General features: G+C 43.9%; 1 protein-coding gene across 2 annotated transcripts in view; it reads right to left on the bottom strand.

Moving 5' to 3' along the window:
* CCDC61 (coiled-coil domain containing 61) overlaps positions 1–11,820 on the bottom strand; it is a 33,383-nt gene extending 21,563 nt beyond the window's left edge. The window contains exons 1-6 of one of the 2 annotated variants that reach the window (XM_073599038.1): positions 11,677–11,816; positions 9,610–9,765; positions 9,394–9,476; positions 3,362–3,522; positions 3,131–3,283; positions 2,828–3,038 (exon numbers count right to left, since the gene is read on the bottom strand). In XM_073599038.1, the coding sequence (XP_073455139.1) occupies positions 2,828–3,038; positions 3,131–3,283; positions 3,362–3,522; positions 9,394–9,476; positions 9,610–9,757 (756 nt within the window). In that variant the 5' untranslated portion in view covers positions 9,758–9,765; positions 11,677–11,816. Of the gene's footprint in view, positions 1–2,827; positions 3,039–3,130; positions 3,284–3,361; positions 3,523–9,393; positions 9,477–9,609; positions 9,766–11,676 lie in introns of both variants that reach the window. The other variant, XM_073599039.1, reaches the window with a different exon arrangement.
* Between the last annotated feature and the right edge of the window lie 8,893 nt (positions 11,821–20,713).

Below are 20,713 nucleotides of genomic sequence, written 5' to 3' on the forward strand. Positions count from 1 at the left end.
TTTGAAAATTGAAAAAAGAAAAAAAAAATGTTTTTTCTTGTCTTTCTTCATTTTCAAAAACAAATGAGAGCTGCAAAATACTCACCATGCCTCTCAGCAAATAGCTTGGGGTGTCTACTTTCCAAAATGGGGTAATTTGGGGGGGTTTTGTGCCACCTGGGCATTCCATGGCCTCCGAAACTGTGATAGGCAGTGAAGAGTGAAATCAAAAATTTACACCCTTAGAAATCCTGAAGGCGGTGATTAGTTTTCGGGGCCCCGTACGCGGCTAGGCTCCTAAAGAGTCCACACATGTGGTATCCCCATACTCAGGAGAAGCAGCTAAATGCATTTTGGGGTGCAATTCCACATACGCCCATGGCCTATGTGAGCAATATATCATTTAGTGACAACTTTGTGCAAAAAAAAAAAAAATTTGTCACTTTCCCGCAACTTGTGTCAAAATATAAAATATTCCATGGACTCAACATGCCTCAAAGCAAATAGCTTGGGGTGTCTACTTTCCAAAATGGGGTCATTTGGGGGGGTTTTATGCCATCTGGGCATTTTATGGCCTTCAAAACTGTGATAGGTAGTGAGGAGTAAAATCAAAAATTTACGCCCTTAGAAATCCTGAAGGCAGTGATTAGTTTTCGGGGCCCGTACGCAGCTAGGCTCCCAAAAAGTCCCACACATGTGGTATCCCCATACTCAGGAGAAGCAGCTAAATGTATTTTGGGGTGCAATTCCACATATGCCCATGGCCTGTGGTGTGGTGGTAGCACTCTCGCCTAGCAGTAAGAAGGGTCGCTGGTTCGAATCCCAACCACGACACTACCTGCCTGGAGTTTGCATGTTCTCCCTGTGCCTGCGTGGGTTTCCTCCGGGTACTCCGGTTTCCTCCCACACTCCAAAGACATGCTGGTAGGTTAATTGGATCCTGTCAAAATTGTCCCTAGTATGTATGAATGTGAGTTAGGGACCTTAGATTGTAAGCTCCTTGAGGGTAGGGACTGATGTGAATGTATAATATATATGTAAAGCGCTGCGTAAATTGACGGCGCTATATAAGTACCTGAAATAAATAAATAAATAAATAAATAAATAAATAAAATGGCCTGTGTGAGCAATATATCATTTAGTGACAACTTTTTGTAATTTTTTTTTTTTGTTTTGTCATTATTCAATCACTTGGGACAAAAAAAATGAATATTCAATGGGCTCAACATGCCTCTCAGCAATTTCCTTGGGGTGTCTACTTTCCAAAATGGGGTCATTTGTGGGGGTTTTGTACTGCCCTGCCATTTTAGCACCTCATGAAACGACATAGGCAGTCATGAATTAAAGGCTGTGTAAATTCCAGAAAATGTACCCTAGTTTGTAGGCGCTATAACTTTTGCGCAAACCAATAAATATACACTTATTGACATTTTTTTGTACCAAAGACATGTGGCCGAATACATTTTGGCCTAAATGTATGACTAAAATTGAGTTTATTGGATTTTTTTTAGAACAAAAAGTACATAATTTTTTTTCAAAATTTTCGGTCTTTTTCCGTGTATAGCGCAAAAAATAAAAACGGCAGAGGTGATCAAATACCATCAAAAGAAAGCTCTATTTGTGGGAAGAAAAGGACGCAAATTTTGTTTGGGTACAGCATTGCATGACCGCGCAATTAGCAGTTAAAGCGACGCAGTGCCAAATTGTAAAAAGTGCTCTGGTCAGGAAGGGGGTAAATCCTTCCGGGGCTGAAGTGGTTAAAAAAATAAATAAATAAATTTGGGTCACTTTTATTTCTATTACAAGGAATGTAAACATCACTTGTAATAGAAAAAAAAAAAAGCATGACGGGACCTCTTAAAAGTGAGATCTGCGGTCAAAAAGACCTCAGATCTCAAATTTACACTAAAATGAAAAAAGAAAAGAAAAAAAACAAAACAAAACAAAACAAAACCAAACAATTTCTTATTTATGAGCATTGGGCGGAAATAACGTTTGACGTCGCTTCCGCCCTCCAGTGCTATGAAGCCGAGCAGGGACCATCTTTCCCTCACTTGGCATCCAGGCAGTGAGGGGAGCGGATGCGATCGTCTCCGCCGCTACCGACAGCTCCGGTAAGCGGCAGAGATGACCGGAGTGCGGCGGGAGGGCGCCCCTCTCCCGCCACCAATAAAAGTGATCTTGCAATGAATCCGACGCAGAGACCACTTTCACCTTAAAAGGGAAACGCACGCCGTTCCTGAAAATAACGGGGTTAAAGCAGTATTTAGCGTCAAAGTACCGACGTACGGGTACGGCGATTTGCGTGAAGTGGTTAAAAAATCGAATCCACAGAACTCATAATAAAACACCTACCTGATCCAATCTTTCTGGCTTGGCATACTGTGCACATTGAAGCCCACTCCAACCAGGTTTTAAATGTTGTCTGCTCTGACCCTTCCTAACTACTAGAAAATTATTTTATTGCTTTCTTTCTAGGTTGTATGTGGAATCTGAAGACAGTGCTTTACTTAGATATTCCCCTGGACTACTGTACTTGAAAAGGGGTCCCCCTGGCTGCTAAGGAAAACTCAAGGCAGAAACAGGAAATCTAGCAGCTATGTTGACAGCTTGCAAATATTGTGAACTTCAGGATTTAGAAATGGCCCTCAAAATCTGCAGACTCTGGGGAAAGCACCCCTACAGTTTTATAGCAACTATTAAAAAAAAAAAAAAAAAAAAAAAAAACACACAATAGTGGCTTGTAGGAGCAGGAAAATAATCTTTATACAATTTTCATAATAAAAAAATATTTTTTTAAGAGCAGAATGAAATTACTATTGCAAAATAAAAATACTGTGATCTTTACCTGCTCTGTTAGCTGGCGGCATTCCTCCCTCCTCTTATTGGAGAGTCGCTGATTCCGGCTTCGCTCTTTTTGTAGCTCTGACTCCAAGGTCTGTACTGCCCTCTTTAGGATCCTCGTGTGGCTGACTTCCTTTCCATTGGGGATTTCAATGTCTTGTAGTCTCTGTAAAGCAAGCTCAGCCTCTCCTTTCTCCTCAATCACCCTTTGCAGCCTGTAGATCAAAGGCAGTGCCAACAATTAGAGAACAGGAAAAAACTTGTAAAACAGACTGCTGATGTCCTTCAGAGTTACTGCAGTACTCACTCTTCACGCAGATGTCGGATTTCAGCCTCTCTGTTCCCTTCGCTGGGTGCTAGTTTTAGAGCAGCCAGCTCCTCCTTGAGCCCTCTAATCACTTGCCGCAAATAGACAGGGTCTGGTTTACCAACATAGGGCAGAGGTAGAGGATAATGTATTCTGTAAATATAAACTAATCAGTGAAGAGGATTTTTTTTTAGTAAACCTTAATGACACAGAAATGGCAACAAGAATCACCTGTCAAACTCTACGGAGTAGATGAGTATAAGGTACCGCTTGGAACTGAGTGCTGAGCTTTTGGATGGGGGGGGCTGGCGCTGAGCCCCACCAGCCTTTCTATGGCGTAGTAACTCCAGGTCAGCATAGGTCAGGAGGTCAAGTGTTACTGATTCACTGGTCTAGGATAAACAAATGGAAAATCTGCATGGAAAAATTCAGTTTTAAAAATACACGACTTCTTAAGCAGCAGCTGAAGGATCTTATCAGTAGTAACCTTACTCTAAAAGTAATGTCATTAGTACACCTTCATGTCTAAAGCCGGCCATAGATGGAGAACTTTTCTTTCCTGCAAAGAAAACCGCTCAATTCCCCCATCAACAGTCAGTGTTGATGGGGGAATCCCGCCTGCAGAGCCACTGTGTTCTCCCGGCGGTGGGGTGGGGTGAGCCATCCCTGCCAGGAAAAAACACTATGATTGCTGCTAGAGGCTATAATAGCTGCTAGCAATAATCGCATGTTAAATCCAACAGGCTGGTTTACCCAAGTTGATCAATCGATCAACTTGGGTACAATCAGCCTGCCCATACATGGTTCGAATCTCAGTTGGTTTCTGCTGAACCAGCCGAAATTTGAACCATCTAAGGCCTGGCATTAGGCTTTCATTCTTGTTGGTGGCAAATTCTCAGGCAAGTGACAGATTAAATTGTACTCTTTACAGTGTTAATCTGTGTTTCATTAAGCAAGAGATTTGAGTGCGATGCCTAATCATGGATTCTGAAATACCACTGCAACTTTTTTTTGATGCAGCTGCTAGTCAAGGACTCACTCTATGGTTGTGAAACAAATCATAAGGCTCTGTTTCCACTACTGCGAGTTGTTGTGCGACTTGACACATGTGAAGTCGCAGGACAAGTCAAAACACGTGTATTTCAATGGTCCCCATTCTAATTGGTGTGACTCAAGTCGCAGCGACTCCAAAAGAGGTTTTTGCACTACTTTGTTCTGACTTCAGTGCGACTTGTTCTCACCAGTCGCATGACATCAAAAATCGCATAGCAAAGCTCCCAGGAAGTCTGCCTCAAATAGCATAGCCATATTCCTTTGCTGTACTACTTCTGCTGTTACAGGAGTAAAAGTTTTAAAGTGATTGTAAAGTCTTTTTTTTTTTTAATCAAAAATAACAAACATGTTATAATCATAGTTACATAATAGGTGAGGTCGAAAAAAGACACAAGTCCAACCCATGTGTGTGATTATATGTCAGTATTACCTTGTATATCCCTGTATGTTGTGGTCGTTCAGGTGCTTATCTAATAGTTTCTTGAAACTATCGATGCTCCCCGCTGAGACCACCGCCTGCGGAAGGGAATTCCACATCCTTGCTGCTCTTACAGTAAAGAACCCTCTACGTAGTTTAAGGTTAAACCTCTTTTCTTCTAATTTTAATGAATGGCCACGAGTCTTGTTAAACTTCCTTCGGCGAAAAAGTTTTATCCCTATTGTGGGGTGACCAGTATGGTATTTGTATATTGAAATCATATCCCCTCTCAAGCGTCTCTTCTCCAGAGAGAATAAGTTCAGTGCTCGAAACCTTTCCTCATGACCAATATCCTCCAGACCCTTTATTAGCTTTGTTGCCCTTCTTGGTACTCGCTCCATTTCCAGTACATCCTTCCTGAGGACTGGTGCCCAGAACTGGCCAACATACTCCAGGTGCGGCCAGACCAGAGTCTTGTAGAGCGGGAGAATTATTGTTTTATCTCTGGAGTTGATCCCCTTTTTAATGCATGTCGATATTCTGTTCGCTTTGTTAGCAGCAGCTTGGCATTGCATGCTATTGCTGAGCCTATCATCTACTAGGACCCCCAGGTCCTTTTCCATCCTAGATTCCCCCAGAGGTTCTCCCCCCAGTGTATAGATTGCATTCATATTTTTGCCACCCAAATGCATCATTTTACATTTTTCTTTCCATGAATTTGTTCAGATCTTTTTGCAAGGTTTCCACATCCTGCAGAGAAGTTATTGCCCTGCTTAGCTTAGTATCGTCTGCAAATACAGAGATTGAACGGTTTATCCCATCCTCCAGATCGTTTATGAACAAATGAAATAGGATTGGTCCCAGCACAGAACCCTGGGGAACCCCACTACCCACCCCTGACCATTCCGAGTACTCCCCATTTATCACCACCCTCTGAACTCGCCCTTGTAGCCAGTTTTCAATCCATGTAGTCACCCTATAGTCCATGCCAATGGACCCTATTTTGTACACTAAATGTTTATGGGGAACTGTGTCAAATGCTTTTGCAAAATTCAGATACACCACGTCTACGGGCCTTCCTTTATCTAGATGGCAACTCACCTCCTCATAGAAGGTTAATAGATTGGTTTGGCAAGAACGATTCTTCATGAATCCATGCTGATTACTGCTAATGATACCATTTTCATTACTAAAATCTTGTATATAGTCCCTTATTATCCCTTCCAAGAGTTTACATACTATTGATGTTAGGCTAACTGGTCTGTAATTCCCAGGGATGTATTTTGGGCCCTTTTTAAATATTGGTGCTACATTGGCTTTTCTCTAATCACCTGGTACCATTCCAATCAGTAAAAATTATGAACAATGGTCTGGCAATTACTCATCTCCTCTGTGCAGTGAATTTGCACAGAGCAGCCAGGATCCTCCTCTTCTTGGGTCCCTCTTTAAGGCTGGATTCACACCTTTTTTTTAATGCTTTTTGCATTTTGCAGATTTGCACTACAGAACGTGTACCATAGGAAACCATGGTGAATGGATTGTAGTGCAAATCTGCAAAATGCAAAAAGCACTAAAAATGCATAGGTGTGAATCCAGCCTTACTCTCCTGGCCCCACCCTCCTGTTGGGTGCCCCATAGCAAGCAGTCTCAGCCAATGAGGGGACATTCCTACAACACTGCTGGACGAGGCACCTCAGGTAAGTATTAGAGGGGCGGGGGCTGCTGCACACAGAGGGCTTTTTATCTGAATGCATAGAATGCATTCAGATAAAAAAAAAAAAAAAAAACCTTCTGACTTTACAACCACTTTAACTAACAAATTTTACAGATTTAACATGTCCCCGAAAGTGAACTTCTATTTTAACCCTTTCACACACAGAGCCATTTGTGCTTTTTTTGCACACATTTAAAAAAAAATAAAAAATTATGCCTGAAGACTAAATAAACCCCTAGACATTATATATTTTCTGAAAACAGACACCCTAGAGAATAAAATAGCAATAGTTCCAATTTTTTTATGTCACACAAGGTTACCGCAAAGGTCTAGGAAAAACAACATTTCAGTAAAAAAGAAAAAAACCCCAACACAACACACACTAACCGCTTGCCGATCAGACGCCGTCATTATATGGCGGCAGGTCGGCACGATCCCACGAATCGCCGTAGCTATAAGTCGGCTCGTGGGATCGGGATAGCAGGCGTGTGCACGCGCCCGCTGCACTGCAGGGGTGCCAATGCTCGTGGCCGACCCAGAGCGATCGCGGGCACAAGAGGCAGAATAGGGACGCGTGTGTGTAAACTCACAAATCCCTGTTCTGTGAGGAGTGACAGATCGTGAGTTCCTAATAGCTAGGAACCACGATCTATCATCCCCTCTAGTCAGTCCCCTCCCCCTACAGTTAGAAACACACACAGGGAACACAGTTAAACCCTTGATCGTCCCCTAGTGTTAACCCCTTCCCTGCCAGTAACATTTTTACAGTAATCAGTGCATTTTTATAGCACTGATTGCTGTATAAATGCCAATGGTCCCAAAAATGTGTCAAAATTGTCTGATGTGTCCGCCATAATGTCGCAGATCGCCGCCATTACCAGTAAAAAAATAATAATAAAAATGCTATAAATCTATCCTCTATTTTGTAGAAGCTATAACTTTTGTGCAAACCAATCAATATACGCTTATTGCGATTTTTTTTACAAAAAATATGTCGAAGAATACATATCGGCCTAAACCAAGAAAAAATTTCCTTCTTAAAAAAAAAAAAAAAAAAAAAAAAAAAAAAATATGGGGATAATTATTATAGCAAAAAGTACAAAATATTGTGTTTTTTTCAAAATAGTCGCTCTTTTTTTGTTTATAGCACAAAAAATAAAAACTGCAGAGGCGATTAACTGCTTCCGGACCAGCTGCCGCAGTTATACTGCGGCAGGTTGGCTCCCCTGCGCGACACTACGTAGCTGTACGTTGGCTCGCGGGGTCCGGATAGCAAACACACGTGTGCCCGCGGCATAGTGGGGGTGCCGATGCTCGTGGCCGACTGTAGCGATGACCGTTGGCCACGAGCGATCATGACCAGGAGACACAGAACAGGAATGAGTGTGTGTAAACACACACTTCCCTGTCCAGACAGGAGTGACAGATCGTGTGTTCCTATTGGCTAGGAACCACAATCTGTCAATTCCTGTAGTTAGTCCCTCCCCCTTCAGTTAGAATCACCTCCCAGGGAACACAGTTAACCCCTTCGCCGCCAGTGACATTTTTACAGTAACCAATGCATTTTTAATCGCACTGATCGCTGTTTTAAATGCCAATGGTTCGCCATTACTAGTTAAAAAAAAAATAAATAAAAATGCTATAAAACTATCCCCTATTTTGTAGACGCTATAACTTTTGCGCAAACCAATCAATATACGCTTATAGCAATTTTTTTTTACCAAAAATATATAGAAGAATACACATCAGCCTAAACTGAGAAAAAATTAGCTTTTTAAAAAAAAAAAAAAAAAAAAAAAAAGGGGGATATTTATTATAGCAAAAAGTACAAAATATTGTGTTTTTTTCAAAATTGTCGCTCTTTTTTTGTTTATAGCACAAAAAATAAAAACCGCAGAGACGATCAAATACCACCAAAAGAAATTTGTGGGAAAAAAAGGATGTCAAATTTGTTTTTGTACAATGTCGTACGACCGCGCAATTGTCAGTTAAAGCGACGCAGTGCCGAATCGCAAAAAAACGCTCTGGTCAGGAAGGGGGTAAATTCTTTCGGGGCTGAAGCGGTTAAATACCACCAAGAGAAAGTTCTAATTGTGGTGAAAAAAGGATGTTAATTTTGTTTGGGTACAGCGTCGCACGACCGCGCAATTGTCAGTTAAAGCGACACAGTGCCGAATCGCAAACAATGGCCCGGTCATTCAGCAGCCAAATCTTCCGGGGCTGAAGTGGTTAATAGTAAATTTTAGGGGGCACAAAAATGCAATAAATTACCCAATTTTTTGATAAAATATAAAAGCCAAAGTTGCACCATGTAAATAGATACCAAACATGTCAAACCTTAAACATGTCAGTGCCCCATATTTTCCATAGGCAACGCTTTAAAAGCCCCCTATAGGTCATCAGTTTAGCTTTGCGAAGGAGGTCTGGTGCTAGAATTATTGCTCTCATTCCGGGTGCGGCGATATGCATATGTATATGTATATCGCAAGCAACGATTTCAAACGTAGGTGCCCTGCCATGTGCGTTTATGTTTGTACCTGCGTATATGTGTGGGTGGGGGTCTAAATTTTTGGAGGGGGAAGGGATTTTATGTGCTTAGAGGTTAACTTTAATTTTTTACAACTACATTTTTTTTTTTACTTAACCCCACAATCACATAAGGGACTAAAAGTGATGATTTTTTTTTTTTTCCCCCACAGGTTTACTTTAATGAGACATGCAGGATCTAAAAGACCGTGCGTGTCTCCCCTGTTCTCTACTGAATGTAATGCAATGCACAGTTCACTGCATCACATGTCACTTCACAATATCTAGGAAGGGAGGAGAGTGATGTGCATCCGCTGTCCTTCCACGCTTCTCTACCCAGCAGCACCGGCTATGGTGGGCCTGCAGATGGGCAAGTGGAGCCCGGGATACATAGCAGGAGGGGCACACAGGATGTGGGGAGCATTCAGTCGGCAGCCCAGGCGCCAGGTTGGAACTTCTGGTCGCAATAGCGACCTGGCGCCTGGGATTTGTCAAGCCCTGGGTAAATGACCATGCACTGCCAAAACAAAATTATATATAAAAGTATGTTACCTGAACAAGTGCAGAGTGCAGCATGTTACAAAATATTGCATACTGCTTGAAGTTTCCGGTCTTGTGAGTAAGATCTTCAACAACTGCAAAGAAATGCAGATCAGAGATACCCATTTACACCAAAAGGATGTGGAAAACAAAAAAAAAAAAAAAGTACACTATAGGCAAATGCAAAACACAAGAACCTATGCATTATTGTTACACGATAACACTCACACTCTGCATCAAACTCGCCCCTCCACTGGTCGGTTGTGAGAGCATCTTCAACTTCTACTTCTAGGTGATCATCAGTGTTTCGGATACGCAGAATGTGCTCTATGCCTCTAAACACACATCGTGCTTCAGCTACTTCACCCTCATCCATCTTAGAACCTGAAAACAATGCCAACACATACTCATCATAAATGTTGTTCTGTAACAGGGTATACTGTATAGCTACTGGGAAAATACCACTCTTGGGGGCGAGCAAACTACGATCGTTCCACACATGAGGTATCGCCACGAACGTCAGATCATGGGCAGTAATTCCAGCACTAGACCTCCTCTGTACATCTAAAGTGGTAACCTGTAAGGGCTTTAAAGGATTGCCTATGGATAGTAAAATTGATGTCGTTTGTCACCGTTGTGCGAGTGTGTGCAATTTTAAAGTATGACATTTTGGTATCTATTTACTTAGCGTGACACCATCTTTTATATTTGACAAAAAAAATTGGGTTATGTATTGTGGATTTTTTTTGCATTAAAATTTAAAAAAAAAAAAAAAAGGAAAAAAGTGTATTTGTTTCCCAAAAAACTGCGTTTGAAAAACCGATGCACAAATACTGTGCGACATAAAAAAAATAAATAAATCATTGATTTATATCATTGATATAAAAATATACCATACGCTGATGCACTTTGAATGACAATTGCGCGGTCATATAACACTGTACCCAAATGAAATTTTTATCATTTTTTCCCACAAATAGAGCTTTCTTTTGGTGGTATTCGATCACCTTTGCGGTTTTTATTTTTTGTTAAAAAAAAAAAAAAATTTTTTTTTATGTTTTGTTATAAAAAAATTTTAAAACAGGTAATATTTCTTCTTCATTGATGTACGCTGATGAGGCACTGATGGGCACCGATGGGTTACACTGATAGGCAGCACTGCTAGGTGGCACTGATTGGCATTGATAGGTGGCGCAGGTGGCACAGATGAGGCATAATTGCCTCTTCGGGACCAATGTCCCGTGCAGATGAGCCGGTGATCGGCTTTTTTTTTCTCCTCACGCTTTCGGCGCGAGGATAAAAAAAAAAAAAAAAAGTTTACTGAGCTTTTGTTTACATCATGTGATCAGCTGTCATCTGATCACATGATAAGGGGCCGGGACTCGGATCGGTGATCACCCGGGCCTCAGTAATCACAGCGCACATGCTCAAGGGAAGGCCGTTATATGACGGCCTCCCGGAAATTCAGGTCCGCGCTGTGGCCGTCATTCGGCTATAGCGCGGACGTCAAGAGGTTAAGATACATTAATAATTTTGTTTATTCAGCATGAAATGGAGCTTAGTTATGTAGCATGAGACGACTGTATATTCTGCAATATTTTTGGTAAATTCATTCATTGAATCCAAGCTCTGCAAGCTGAGATAACACCTACGGCGATTCGCGCAGCCGTGCCAACCTACCACAGTATAATGACAGCGGCTGGTCGGTAAGCGGTTTAGCCCGTACAAAATGAATAGGCTCATATTGCACTACAAAGAATCGCATGCAAGATTTGAACAGGATTGCAGTGCGATTTCCTGTATGAATCGCATGCAATTCCTGCTTTGCTCCTGTGTGAACCAAGGCGATCGTTTTGCACGGGCTCACATCAAACAGCAAAGGCATCGGAGCATTTCCATGAGCACACGTGTGAATACTCGCTATCGGCACAGATACCGGTGCAAGTCTAGTTTTCCGTTTTGAAGCCTTTCGGTTGCCACACACAGCTGCACCCACTTTTAGTAAATTCTCCTCATTGTCTCAGGAAGTAGTGAAGCCAGGGGATCACAATGACAGCCAGGCAACCAACAGTTTACAAAGTCGTGATCTGTAATGGGAGCCTCCATATTCCCCTCAGCATTGCCATGAATAGGTCAGCATGGGATTTGTAGTTCTTTAGGCTGTAGAAGGCTTATAGGCCAGTCTATTCAGTCACAGTTCTGTCTGTAGGGAGATGAAGAACCTGACAAGGACTAATACAAGCAGATCCCTACAACAGAGACTACACAGACGACCAGCAAAGCCCCATTACTCACCTCCTTTCTCCCTCTTCCTGTACCAACTATCCCTCGGTCAGTTAAACCGCCGGTATCCCCAACAACACCGCCCTCTATTCCCATTGGGCCACCCTACCAAGCTTACGCCCTTCCATTGGTCTTTCTATACGCAAGTCACCCAACTTCCTGCCTCTTTGTCCCTGCTGCTCCCTCATTGGTGAAGGTTCCTGTCAGTCATAGCTTCCACAACAGCTTTAGTAGGAAATACTAAGGATTGGTTGGCGAAGCATTGTTGGCTTGGTAACCGCAAGGCCCCGCCCTCTTGCAAATGACATGTGCACGCTGAATGTTAGCGGAGAGGTGCTGATACAGGGCGGTGTTCCCGGTGAGAGCTGGAAGTACCTGTAGCCATTCACTCTCCTTCTTGGAGACAGAACAGTAGATGAGATTCTCTGGGTGTGTATTAGCGCACTCCCCCCTCACTTCCTGTTCAGGTGACAACTAAATCAGTTTATGTTTTTATTTGCTTTATGGCTTGCTGATAATGGTGGTCATCAAGGCAACTAGTGAGGATGAGAACCTACCCAGAGGGGACAGCTATGAAGACCTGACTGGGGTCTCTGATCCTTCCCTTCTCTATAAAAGGAACATATGCCCAGTGTGGTCAGCTCATTTAGTTTACCCAGCAGCATGCCACAGTGCACTACCCTGCTTTGTGTTCCCTTTCAGTCATAGCTTCTTCAAGCTTTTTATTGCACTTTTTTGGGGAATTTTAAGGCTTGAGTGTTTCCCTTTTAACTAATGAAAAGTTAATTACCAAGGGTTCATTAACACCAGAATCGCATAAGAACATGCTCCATTGCGGTGCGATTTGGCCGGGGCTGGTACAAGGATTTTTGACACCCTAGGTGAAACCTCATTTTGCTGCCCCCCCTCGGCTCCACCCCCTTTGACCTGCCCATGTATACCCCACATTTTTAATGAAGTGCCCATCAAATGCAGTCCACCAGTGCTCATCAATGCAGCCTTACCAGCGCCCATCAATGCAGCCTCCCCAGCGCCCATCAATGCGGCCTCACCAGTGCCCGTCAATGCAGCCTCACCAGCGCTCATCAAAAGCAGCCTCACCAGCGCCCATCAAAAGCAGCCTCACCAGCGCCCATCAAAAGCAGCCTCACCAGCGCCCATCAAAAGCAGCCTCACCAGCTCCCATCAAAAGCAGCCTACCAGCGCCCATCAAAAGCAGCCTCACCAGCATCAATGCAGCCTCACCAGCGCCCATCAAAAGCAGCCTCACCAGCTCCCATCAAATGCAGCCTACCAGCACCCATCAAATGCAGCCTACCAGCACCCATCAAATGCAGCCTCACCAGCATCAATGCAGCCTCACCAGCGCCCATCAAAAGCAGCCTCACCAGCGCCCATCAAAAGTAGCCTCACCTGTGCCCATCAATGCAGTCTACCAGCACCCATCAAATGCAGCCTAGCAGCACCCATCAATAAATGTTTGCTTGCTTCCATTCATTCGGGAGCCAGGGCTGGTACAAGGATTTTTGACACTCTAGGCGAAACCTCAGTTTCACGCCCCCGCCCCCGTCGGCTCCACCCCCTTTGACCTGCCCATGTATACCCCAGATTTTTAATGAAGTGCCCATCAAATGCAGTCCACCAGCGCCCATCAATGCAGCCTCACCAGCGCCCATCAATGCAGCCTCACCAGCGCCCATCAATGCAACCTCACCAGCGCCCATCAATGCAGCCTCACCAGCGCTCATCAAAAGTAGCCTCACCAGCGCTCATCAAAAGCAGCCTCACCAGCGCCCATCAAAAGCAGCCTCACCAGTGCCCATCAATGCAGCCTACCAGCGCCCATCAAATGCAGTCCACCAGCGCCCATCAATGCAGCCTACCAGCGCCCATCAATGCAACCTACCACGCCCATCAATGCAACCTACCAGCGCCCATCAAATGCAGTCCACCAGCGCCCATCAATGCAGCCTCACCAGCGCCCATCAAATGCAGCGTCACCAGCGCCCATCAAATGCAGCCTCACCAGCGCCCATCAATGCAGCCTCACCAGGGCCCATCAAAAGCAGCCTCACCAGTGCCCATCAATGCAGCCTACCTGCACCCATCAAATGTAACCTAGCAGCGCCCATCAATAAATGTTTGCTTGCTTCCATTCATTTGGGAATCGGGACACATTCCTCCGCTGCCGCTGCGCCTCTGACACTATGTGCGAACGGAGTGGTGGCTGCCTGCTGATGCTGAGACTTAGTTGCTTGCTGCAGAGAAAAGAGAGTAGGAACATCAGTGGCCGGGTGCCCTAGGCAGCAGTGCTCCCTAGGCGGCTGCCGAGTTTGCCTAGTGGTAGCACCGGCCCTGGATTTGGCAGCCCATTAACCACTTCCCATCTGGGCTAATTCTGGCACTTCGATCCTGCATGTAAAAATCATCATTTTTTTTTTTTTTGGCAGAAAATTCCTCAGAACCCCCAAACATTATATACGTTTTTTTAGCAGACACCCTAGGGAATAAAATGGTGGTCGTTGCAACTTTTTACGTCACATGGTATTTGCGCAGCAATTTTTCAAACGTGTTTTTTTTGGAAAAAAAAAAAAACTTGTTCATGAATTAAAAAAAAAAAACAATAAAGTTAGCCCAATTTTTTTGTATAATGTGCAAGATGATGATGAGTAAATAGATACCTAACATGACACGCTTGAAAATTGAGCACGCTCGTGGAATGGCGCCAAACTTCAGTACTCAAAAATCTCCATAGGCGACTCTTTACATTTTTTTTTTTACAGGTTACCTGTTTAGAGTTACAGAGGGGGTCTTGGTATAGAACTATTACTCTCGCTCTAACATTTACGGCGATACCTCACATGTGTGAATTGAATGCCGTTTGCATATGTGGGTGTGACGTACGTATGTGGTCACTTCTGTACGCAAGCTCGCAGGGACGGGGGGGGGGCTTTTTGTACATTTTTTATTAAAATTTTTGGATTTTTACACTTTCCCTTTAAAAAAAAATGTTTTGATCACTTTTATTCCTATTACAAGGAATGTAAACATCCTTGTAATAGGAATAGTGTGTGACAGGTCCTCTTTATGGAGAGATGTGGTGTCAGTAAGACCTCACATCTCTCCTTCAGGCTGGAAAGCCTGAAATAAAAAAACAAAAAAACAAAAAAAAACAGGACGATCTCGGCTTTCCAGCCGAGTATATGGCAGTATTTGCAACTGCCGGGCCTCCGAGAGTCATAGAGATGACAGGGTGACCATCTGTTCCCCGGAAATCTCTATGGTCAACTCCGGCGCCGGTGGATTCCTTTGCCGGCTCGCGGATTGCACAGGCAAGCCGGTAGAAGCACCGGGGGTGGGGGGCCTGTAAGAACAATCAGGTGGCTGAACTGCTGCCATGATTGTTCTTACGGTGCAGGGAATTGCCGGCTGAAGAGATTGATACTGGGTTGATGCCTGTATGTGCAGGCATCATCCCGGTATAACCACTGAAGCGGGAGGACGTCCATGTACGCCCTCCCAGGGGGGAAGTGGTTAAATTTGAATGGGCTGCTAATTGCACTGGAGCGCGCAAAAAGTAGTTCATGCGCTACTTAAAACATACTGCATCTGAGTTCTGGGGGGGGATGGTAACAATGTATTGGCACTCACAGCAGATTGCAACGGGGTTGATTTACTAAGCCCCAATTCACACTGCCGCGACTTAAGCATTCAAAGTCACATGACAAATTGCCCCCCCCCCATTAACGGCGCTGGAACCTTTCTAATTGGTGCGATTCAAGTCGCTCCGACTTAGAAAAAAGTTCCTGCACTACTTTTGCTGCAACTTCAACACGACTTGTATTGACTTCTGTTAAAAAAAGTTGCATGCAGGCCACGGTAAAGTCGTGCAGGGATGTTGGATTGAAAGTCGCAGCAGTGTGAGCAAAGGCTTAAGCTGGAGAGTGCAAAATTGAATGCAGCTCTGCATAGAAACCAATCAGCTTCCAGGTTTTAGCCCTAGTTCACATTGAAGCGATTTAATGGCAATGGCACCGTTCCAATGGGTGTGGTGTGACACCGATTTGCAAAAGTAGTTCCTGCACTATTTTTGCCATTTTCAGGTGCGCCATTAATAGACCTCTATGCATGAGGCTGGGTTTACACTTATGCAAATTGGATGCAGGTTTCCCCGCATCCAATTTGCATAGCAGGAGATTGTGACCGGCTGTCTATGGAGCCGGATTCACACATCTCCGCAGCGGCTCCAGCACGAATTGCACAGGAGTCCTGTGCGTTTTTTTGGTCCATTTCAGGTCTGAATTTAGCCCAAAATTCAGGCTGAAATCGAACCTGAAATGGTGAATGGAGACACACTGGCCCCCTGCTGCTAGCCACTGCGTGTTTCAGGGTGATCCCAGCCTAAAGCCGCACAGATGTTTTTCAAGTTGCATGGACAGGCGGCTTCAGATAAAGTTACACAATTTGAAAGCCGTGTTCAATGTGAACGAGGGCTTATTGTCAAAGCTTAATTGAACAAGCTGAAGTTAGAAGCTGATTGGCTACCATGCACAGCTGCACCAGATTTTGCATTGTCCAGTTTTAGTAAATCAACCCCAAAATGTTTTGAACACAGTGCGGGAAATGTGCACGGAATGTGCCTATCTCGCACCGTGTTCTGGTGTGAACCGGCCCTTAGGCTGCTTTTACACTGAGCAGTTTTTGATGTGCTTTTGCGGTAAAAAAAAAGCAAAAGAAAAGCTGAAGAAAAATGCTTCCTTTTAAATTCTATGAATGACTTCACATTAGTCTGTTGCGGTTTAAAAAATCCTGCTTGCCACATTTTTGGTGCATGTTTGGTCAGTAAAAAAAAAAAAACACACCAAAAATGCACCTCCCTATTGAAATCAATGGAAAATGCATCAATAATGCACCAACAGTGTGTTTTTGGCGCAGTTTTTGAGTCACGTGTCCTTTAAAAAAGCACCACAAAAACGGTAAAACGCATGCGCGTTTTTGCGGTGGATCAGTGTGAAAGTAGCTTAGGAGAAGTTAGAAATCATGTAAAAACACTTGTTCAGGCTTTTTTTTTTTTTAGGTGCTCCCACTGAGGTCTACAGGGACTTTGCCTCAAAGAAGCTCATGTACTTTTTTTGAGCGACAAGCTTCAAGCAATGCAGTGCTCAGGTGTGAAAGGCACCATTGAATATAATGGGAATCTTGATGTTGAATGTTGAGACGCTTTAGGAAAGGCACTTCAAGTGCTTAGGGGTGACCTGGACCAAAGGGTCAGGGGCAGTTTTGTTGTGATGAGTGACCTAGAGCCCTACCCTGGGTAAAACACTACCACCTCCCATCACTCAATCCCACTACCTTCTAGCTCAGGGGGGTCAAGCTCCATTTCACCACTGCCACATCAGCAGTATGGTTGCCCTTAAAGGGACGATTGTGTCTGGGGTGCGATATGTACAAAGTGCAGAGTTTAGGGGTGCGCTGTGTACAGAGGACAGGGTTTAGGGGTGTGGTACGTACAGAGTGCAGGGTTCAGGAGTGTGTTATGCTCAGGGTTCAGGTGTGTACAGAGGGCAGGGCTTAGGGGTGTGCTGTGTACAGAGGGCAGGGCTTAGGGGTGTGCTGTGTACAGAGGGCAGGGCTTAGGGGTGTGTTGTGTACAAAGGGCAGGGTTTAGGAGTGCGTTGCATACAAAGTTCAGGTGTGTGCTGTGTACAGAGTGTAGGTTGTGCAACCCCAAACATCCCCCCCAAGCTTCCTTGCATCTCCCTCTCCTACCTGACCCGACTCTATTCCCTGTGTAGGCGTTGTGCCTTGCAGGGAGATCATTCTCTCTTTGAAGATCTGACCTGCATGCCTTGTGCTTCACATATGTGTTCTAGCTGATTGCTGGAATGGGAAAAAACTTTCAGGTCCTGATCCTTCTTCCTCCTCCAGGTTATTCTGGTGAAGTCCTTCTTCAGGTGTCCACATCACTGGCTGTGTGATGTGGAAACTTCTTATTGGATGTCCAGTGGTGGGTCCTTTCTGGAACCAGAAGAGGAGTGACGTCATCGCATGGGAATGGTAGAGTACTGGGACAGCAAGGAAAATGTTGCAGCAGCAGAAAATGGCACTGGTGAGGGACCAGATGGCCGACTTAGGTGAGTAATTCTTCCTTTAGCAGGTAAGACAAAGAAATAGCCATACATGATGGGTTGGAGGGGGGTGGAGGGAGAGGGACAGGAACATTTTGTTCTGTGCCTGGATTTGGGCTTTAAAGTCAAATTAAATGCTCCATTTTTTTTTAAATCACCATGTTGCTTAGCATGTATTAGCCTGACCATAAACTTACAAAATTTGCTGCATATCTGGCAAAAAATCTTGCATTGCCTAGTAAACAGCACCACTGGCTAGGGGTCCCAGAGTACACTTCCCTGAACTTTTGGATGGGGGAGCGCACACCCCTGAGTGTGTCTCTTCCATTGTTCAGAGGGAACAGCACAGGTTGGGGTTGATTTACTAACATTGGAGAATGCTAAATCTGGTGTGGCTCTGCATAAAAACCAATCAGCTTCCAGGTTTTTTGTCAAAGCTTAATTGAACAAGCTGAAGTTGGAAGCGGATTGGTTTCTGTGCAGAGCTGCACCAGATTTTGCACTCTCCAGTTTTAGTAAATGAACCCCTCTGAATGCACATAGGTGCTGTCTGGGAGCGTGCACATAAAGTTGGCTGCATGGGTCCCTGTAAGGGGTTGGGGCCCCCAAAAAACTAGACCCAAGATAAGAGAATTTGAGAGACGGAAAGCAAAGCAAGGCTCAAAAAGAAAAACATGATCAATAGTGGTAAGTAGCACTGTAAGCTACATTTTTGGGTTTAAAGTGGTTGTAAAGGCATAAGGTTTGTTTATCTTCATGCATTCTATGCATGAAGGTAAAAACCTTCTGTGTGCAGCAGCCCCCTCTAATACTTACCTGAGCCCCCTTTCGATCCTACAATGTCCACGAAAGCCTTGGCTCTCTGCTGACTCGCACTCCTAATTGGCTTTTGGCAGTAGCGGGAGCCATGGACTCCCACTGCTGTCAATCACAACCAGTGAGCCAATTAGATGGAGGGGGCAGGGCCGAGCCACGGCTCGGGAGCGCGCCTGCTTGGGTGCCCCCAGAGCAAGCTGCTTGCCGTGGGGGCAGCTGGCAGGAGCGAGGGGCCAGGAGAGCCAGCATGAGACCCGAGAAGAGGAGGATCGAGGCTTCTCTGTGCAAAACCATTTCACTGAGCAGGTAAGTACATGTTTGTTATTTTAGAAAAATTAAGCTTTGGTGTTACTTTAATAACTTTAAGGGCTCATTTACACCAGATGCAGTCAACTGCATTTTTAAATGTAGCAAAAACGCAGTAGAAATCCATATTCAAGAAAAATGAATGTATTCAAATAATAATGTGTATTTAAAAAAAGTACAGAATGCTGCATTTTTCCACAATAAAACATAACGAAAACATGCACATAAACGCACTCCAAATGCACATGAATGCATGTGAATGAGTGTAAATATAACTGAGTAAAAATGATCCCAAAATGCACTGTAAATGCATGCAAATGCACTGAAAACGTGAACAAATGCTCATGCAGAAACACACAGTGAACACAGAAATTGTGGTATAAATGAGTCCTAACACAACATACTGAGTAAGGCTACTTTCACACTGAAGTGCTGCTAAAATAGCGCTCAAGCGACGGTCGTTTTTGCCGGGGTGGTTTTAGCGGCGCTTTTTGAGTGGGTCGGTTTTTTAGGTCTCGTGACAACGGGACCTTAAAAAAAAAAAAAAAAATGAAAAAAGATCCGTTTTGCGGCGCTTTAATTTCAATGAGCAGGGGCGTTTTGGGGGCGCTATTTATAGCGCTCTCAAGCCGCCCCAAATATGCTGCTTTCAGGTCTTCTCCTAACGTCCCGTGAGCGCACCGCCCCAGTGTGAAAGCACTCATTGAAGTGAATGGGAGGCAGTTTTCAGTCGCTTTACAGGCGCTATTTCTAGCGCTAAAACGCCTGAAAACTGCCTCAGCATGAAAGGGGTCTAACTTGCATTACTTGCCCTCCGGAGGATTTACCCTCCTTCACAACCAGCCCATTTTTTTGCTTTTTGGCACTGTGTTAGTTTAACTGACAATTTCACAGTCATGCAACGCCATACATAAATGAAAATTATATACAATTGTGTGTGTGTGTTTTTTTTTTTTGCACTATAAACAAAAAAAGACCAACGATTTTGAAAAAAAAATATATATATTTTTTTACTATCTGCTTTAAAATATATCCAATAAAAAAATATAAAAAATCTAATTTCTTCATAAATTTAGGGCAAAATGTATTCTGCTACATGTTTTTGGTAAAAAAAAAAAAAATAAAAAAATCCCAATATATTGCATATATTGGTTTGTAAGTATCAAGCATCTACAAACTATGGTTTATACAGTATACTGGAGTTTTTTTTTTAAAACTAGTAATGGTGGCAATCAGCAACTTTTAGCGGGTCTGCGATATTGTGGCGGGCAATCTGACACTAACTAACACTGTTGCCACTTTGTGGGAATCGGTGACACTAATACAGTGATCACTGTAAATACGCACTGTCACTGTACTAATGGCCGGCACCCGCTGACCGGCTTGTGCTGTGTCTAATCACAGCATAGCTTCAGCGCGCGTATGCGATTCCTAGTCGGAACGTATTAGGTACATGATCCAGCACAGGAAAGCCACTCTGCTGCTGTTTTCTTACGTGAGTCAGACAGAAAGGGGTCCTGCATGCATTACTGTACAGGAAAAGTGTGAACCAGGAAACTCCTATGTAAGCTATGAATTACTAGAGTTCTACCTTACACAGGACTATTGACTCCCTTGGTGAAAGTGCTGATTGGTTCATGCAGTTCTTTACCCACCATTTTCATCAGTCTTATATTCTGTTCTTTTAGATATTGTTAATGTGCAATGTGCTACCACCTAGTGACCTTTGTGGGAACTACCCCTAGGCAGCCTTGTACAATGCGAGGTGCACTTCCTGCTATACTTTATGCTTGTTACAT

The sequence above is a fragment of the Aquarana catesbeiana genome, linkage group LG09 (assembly GCF_042186555.1).
Source record: "Aquarana catesbeiana isolate 2022-GZ linkage group LG09, ASM4218655v1, whole genome shotgun sequence".
In the NCBI taxonomy this organism is placed as follows: Eukaryota; Metazoa; Chordata; class Amphibia; order Anura; family Ranidae; genus Aquarana; species Aquarana catesbeiana.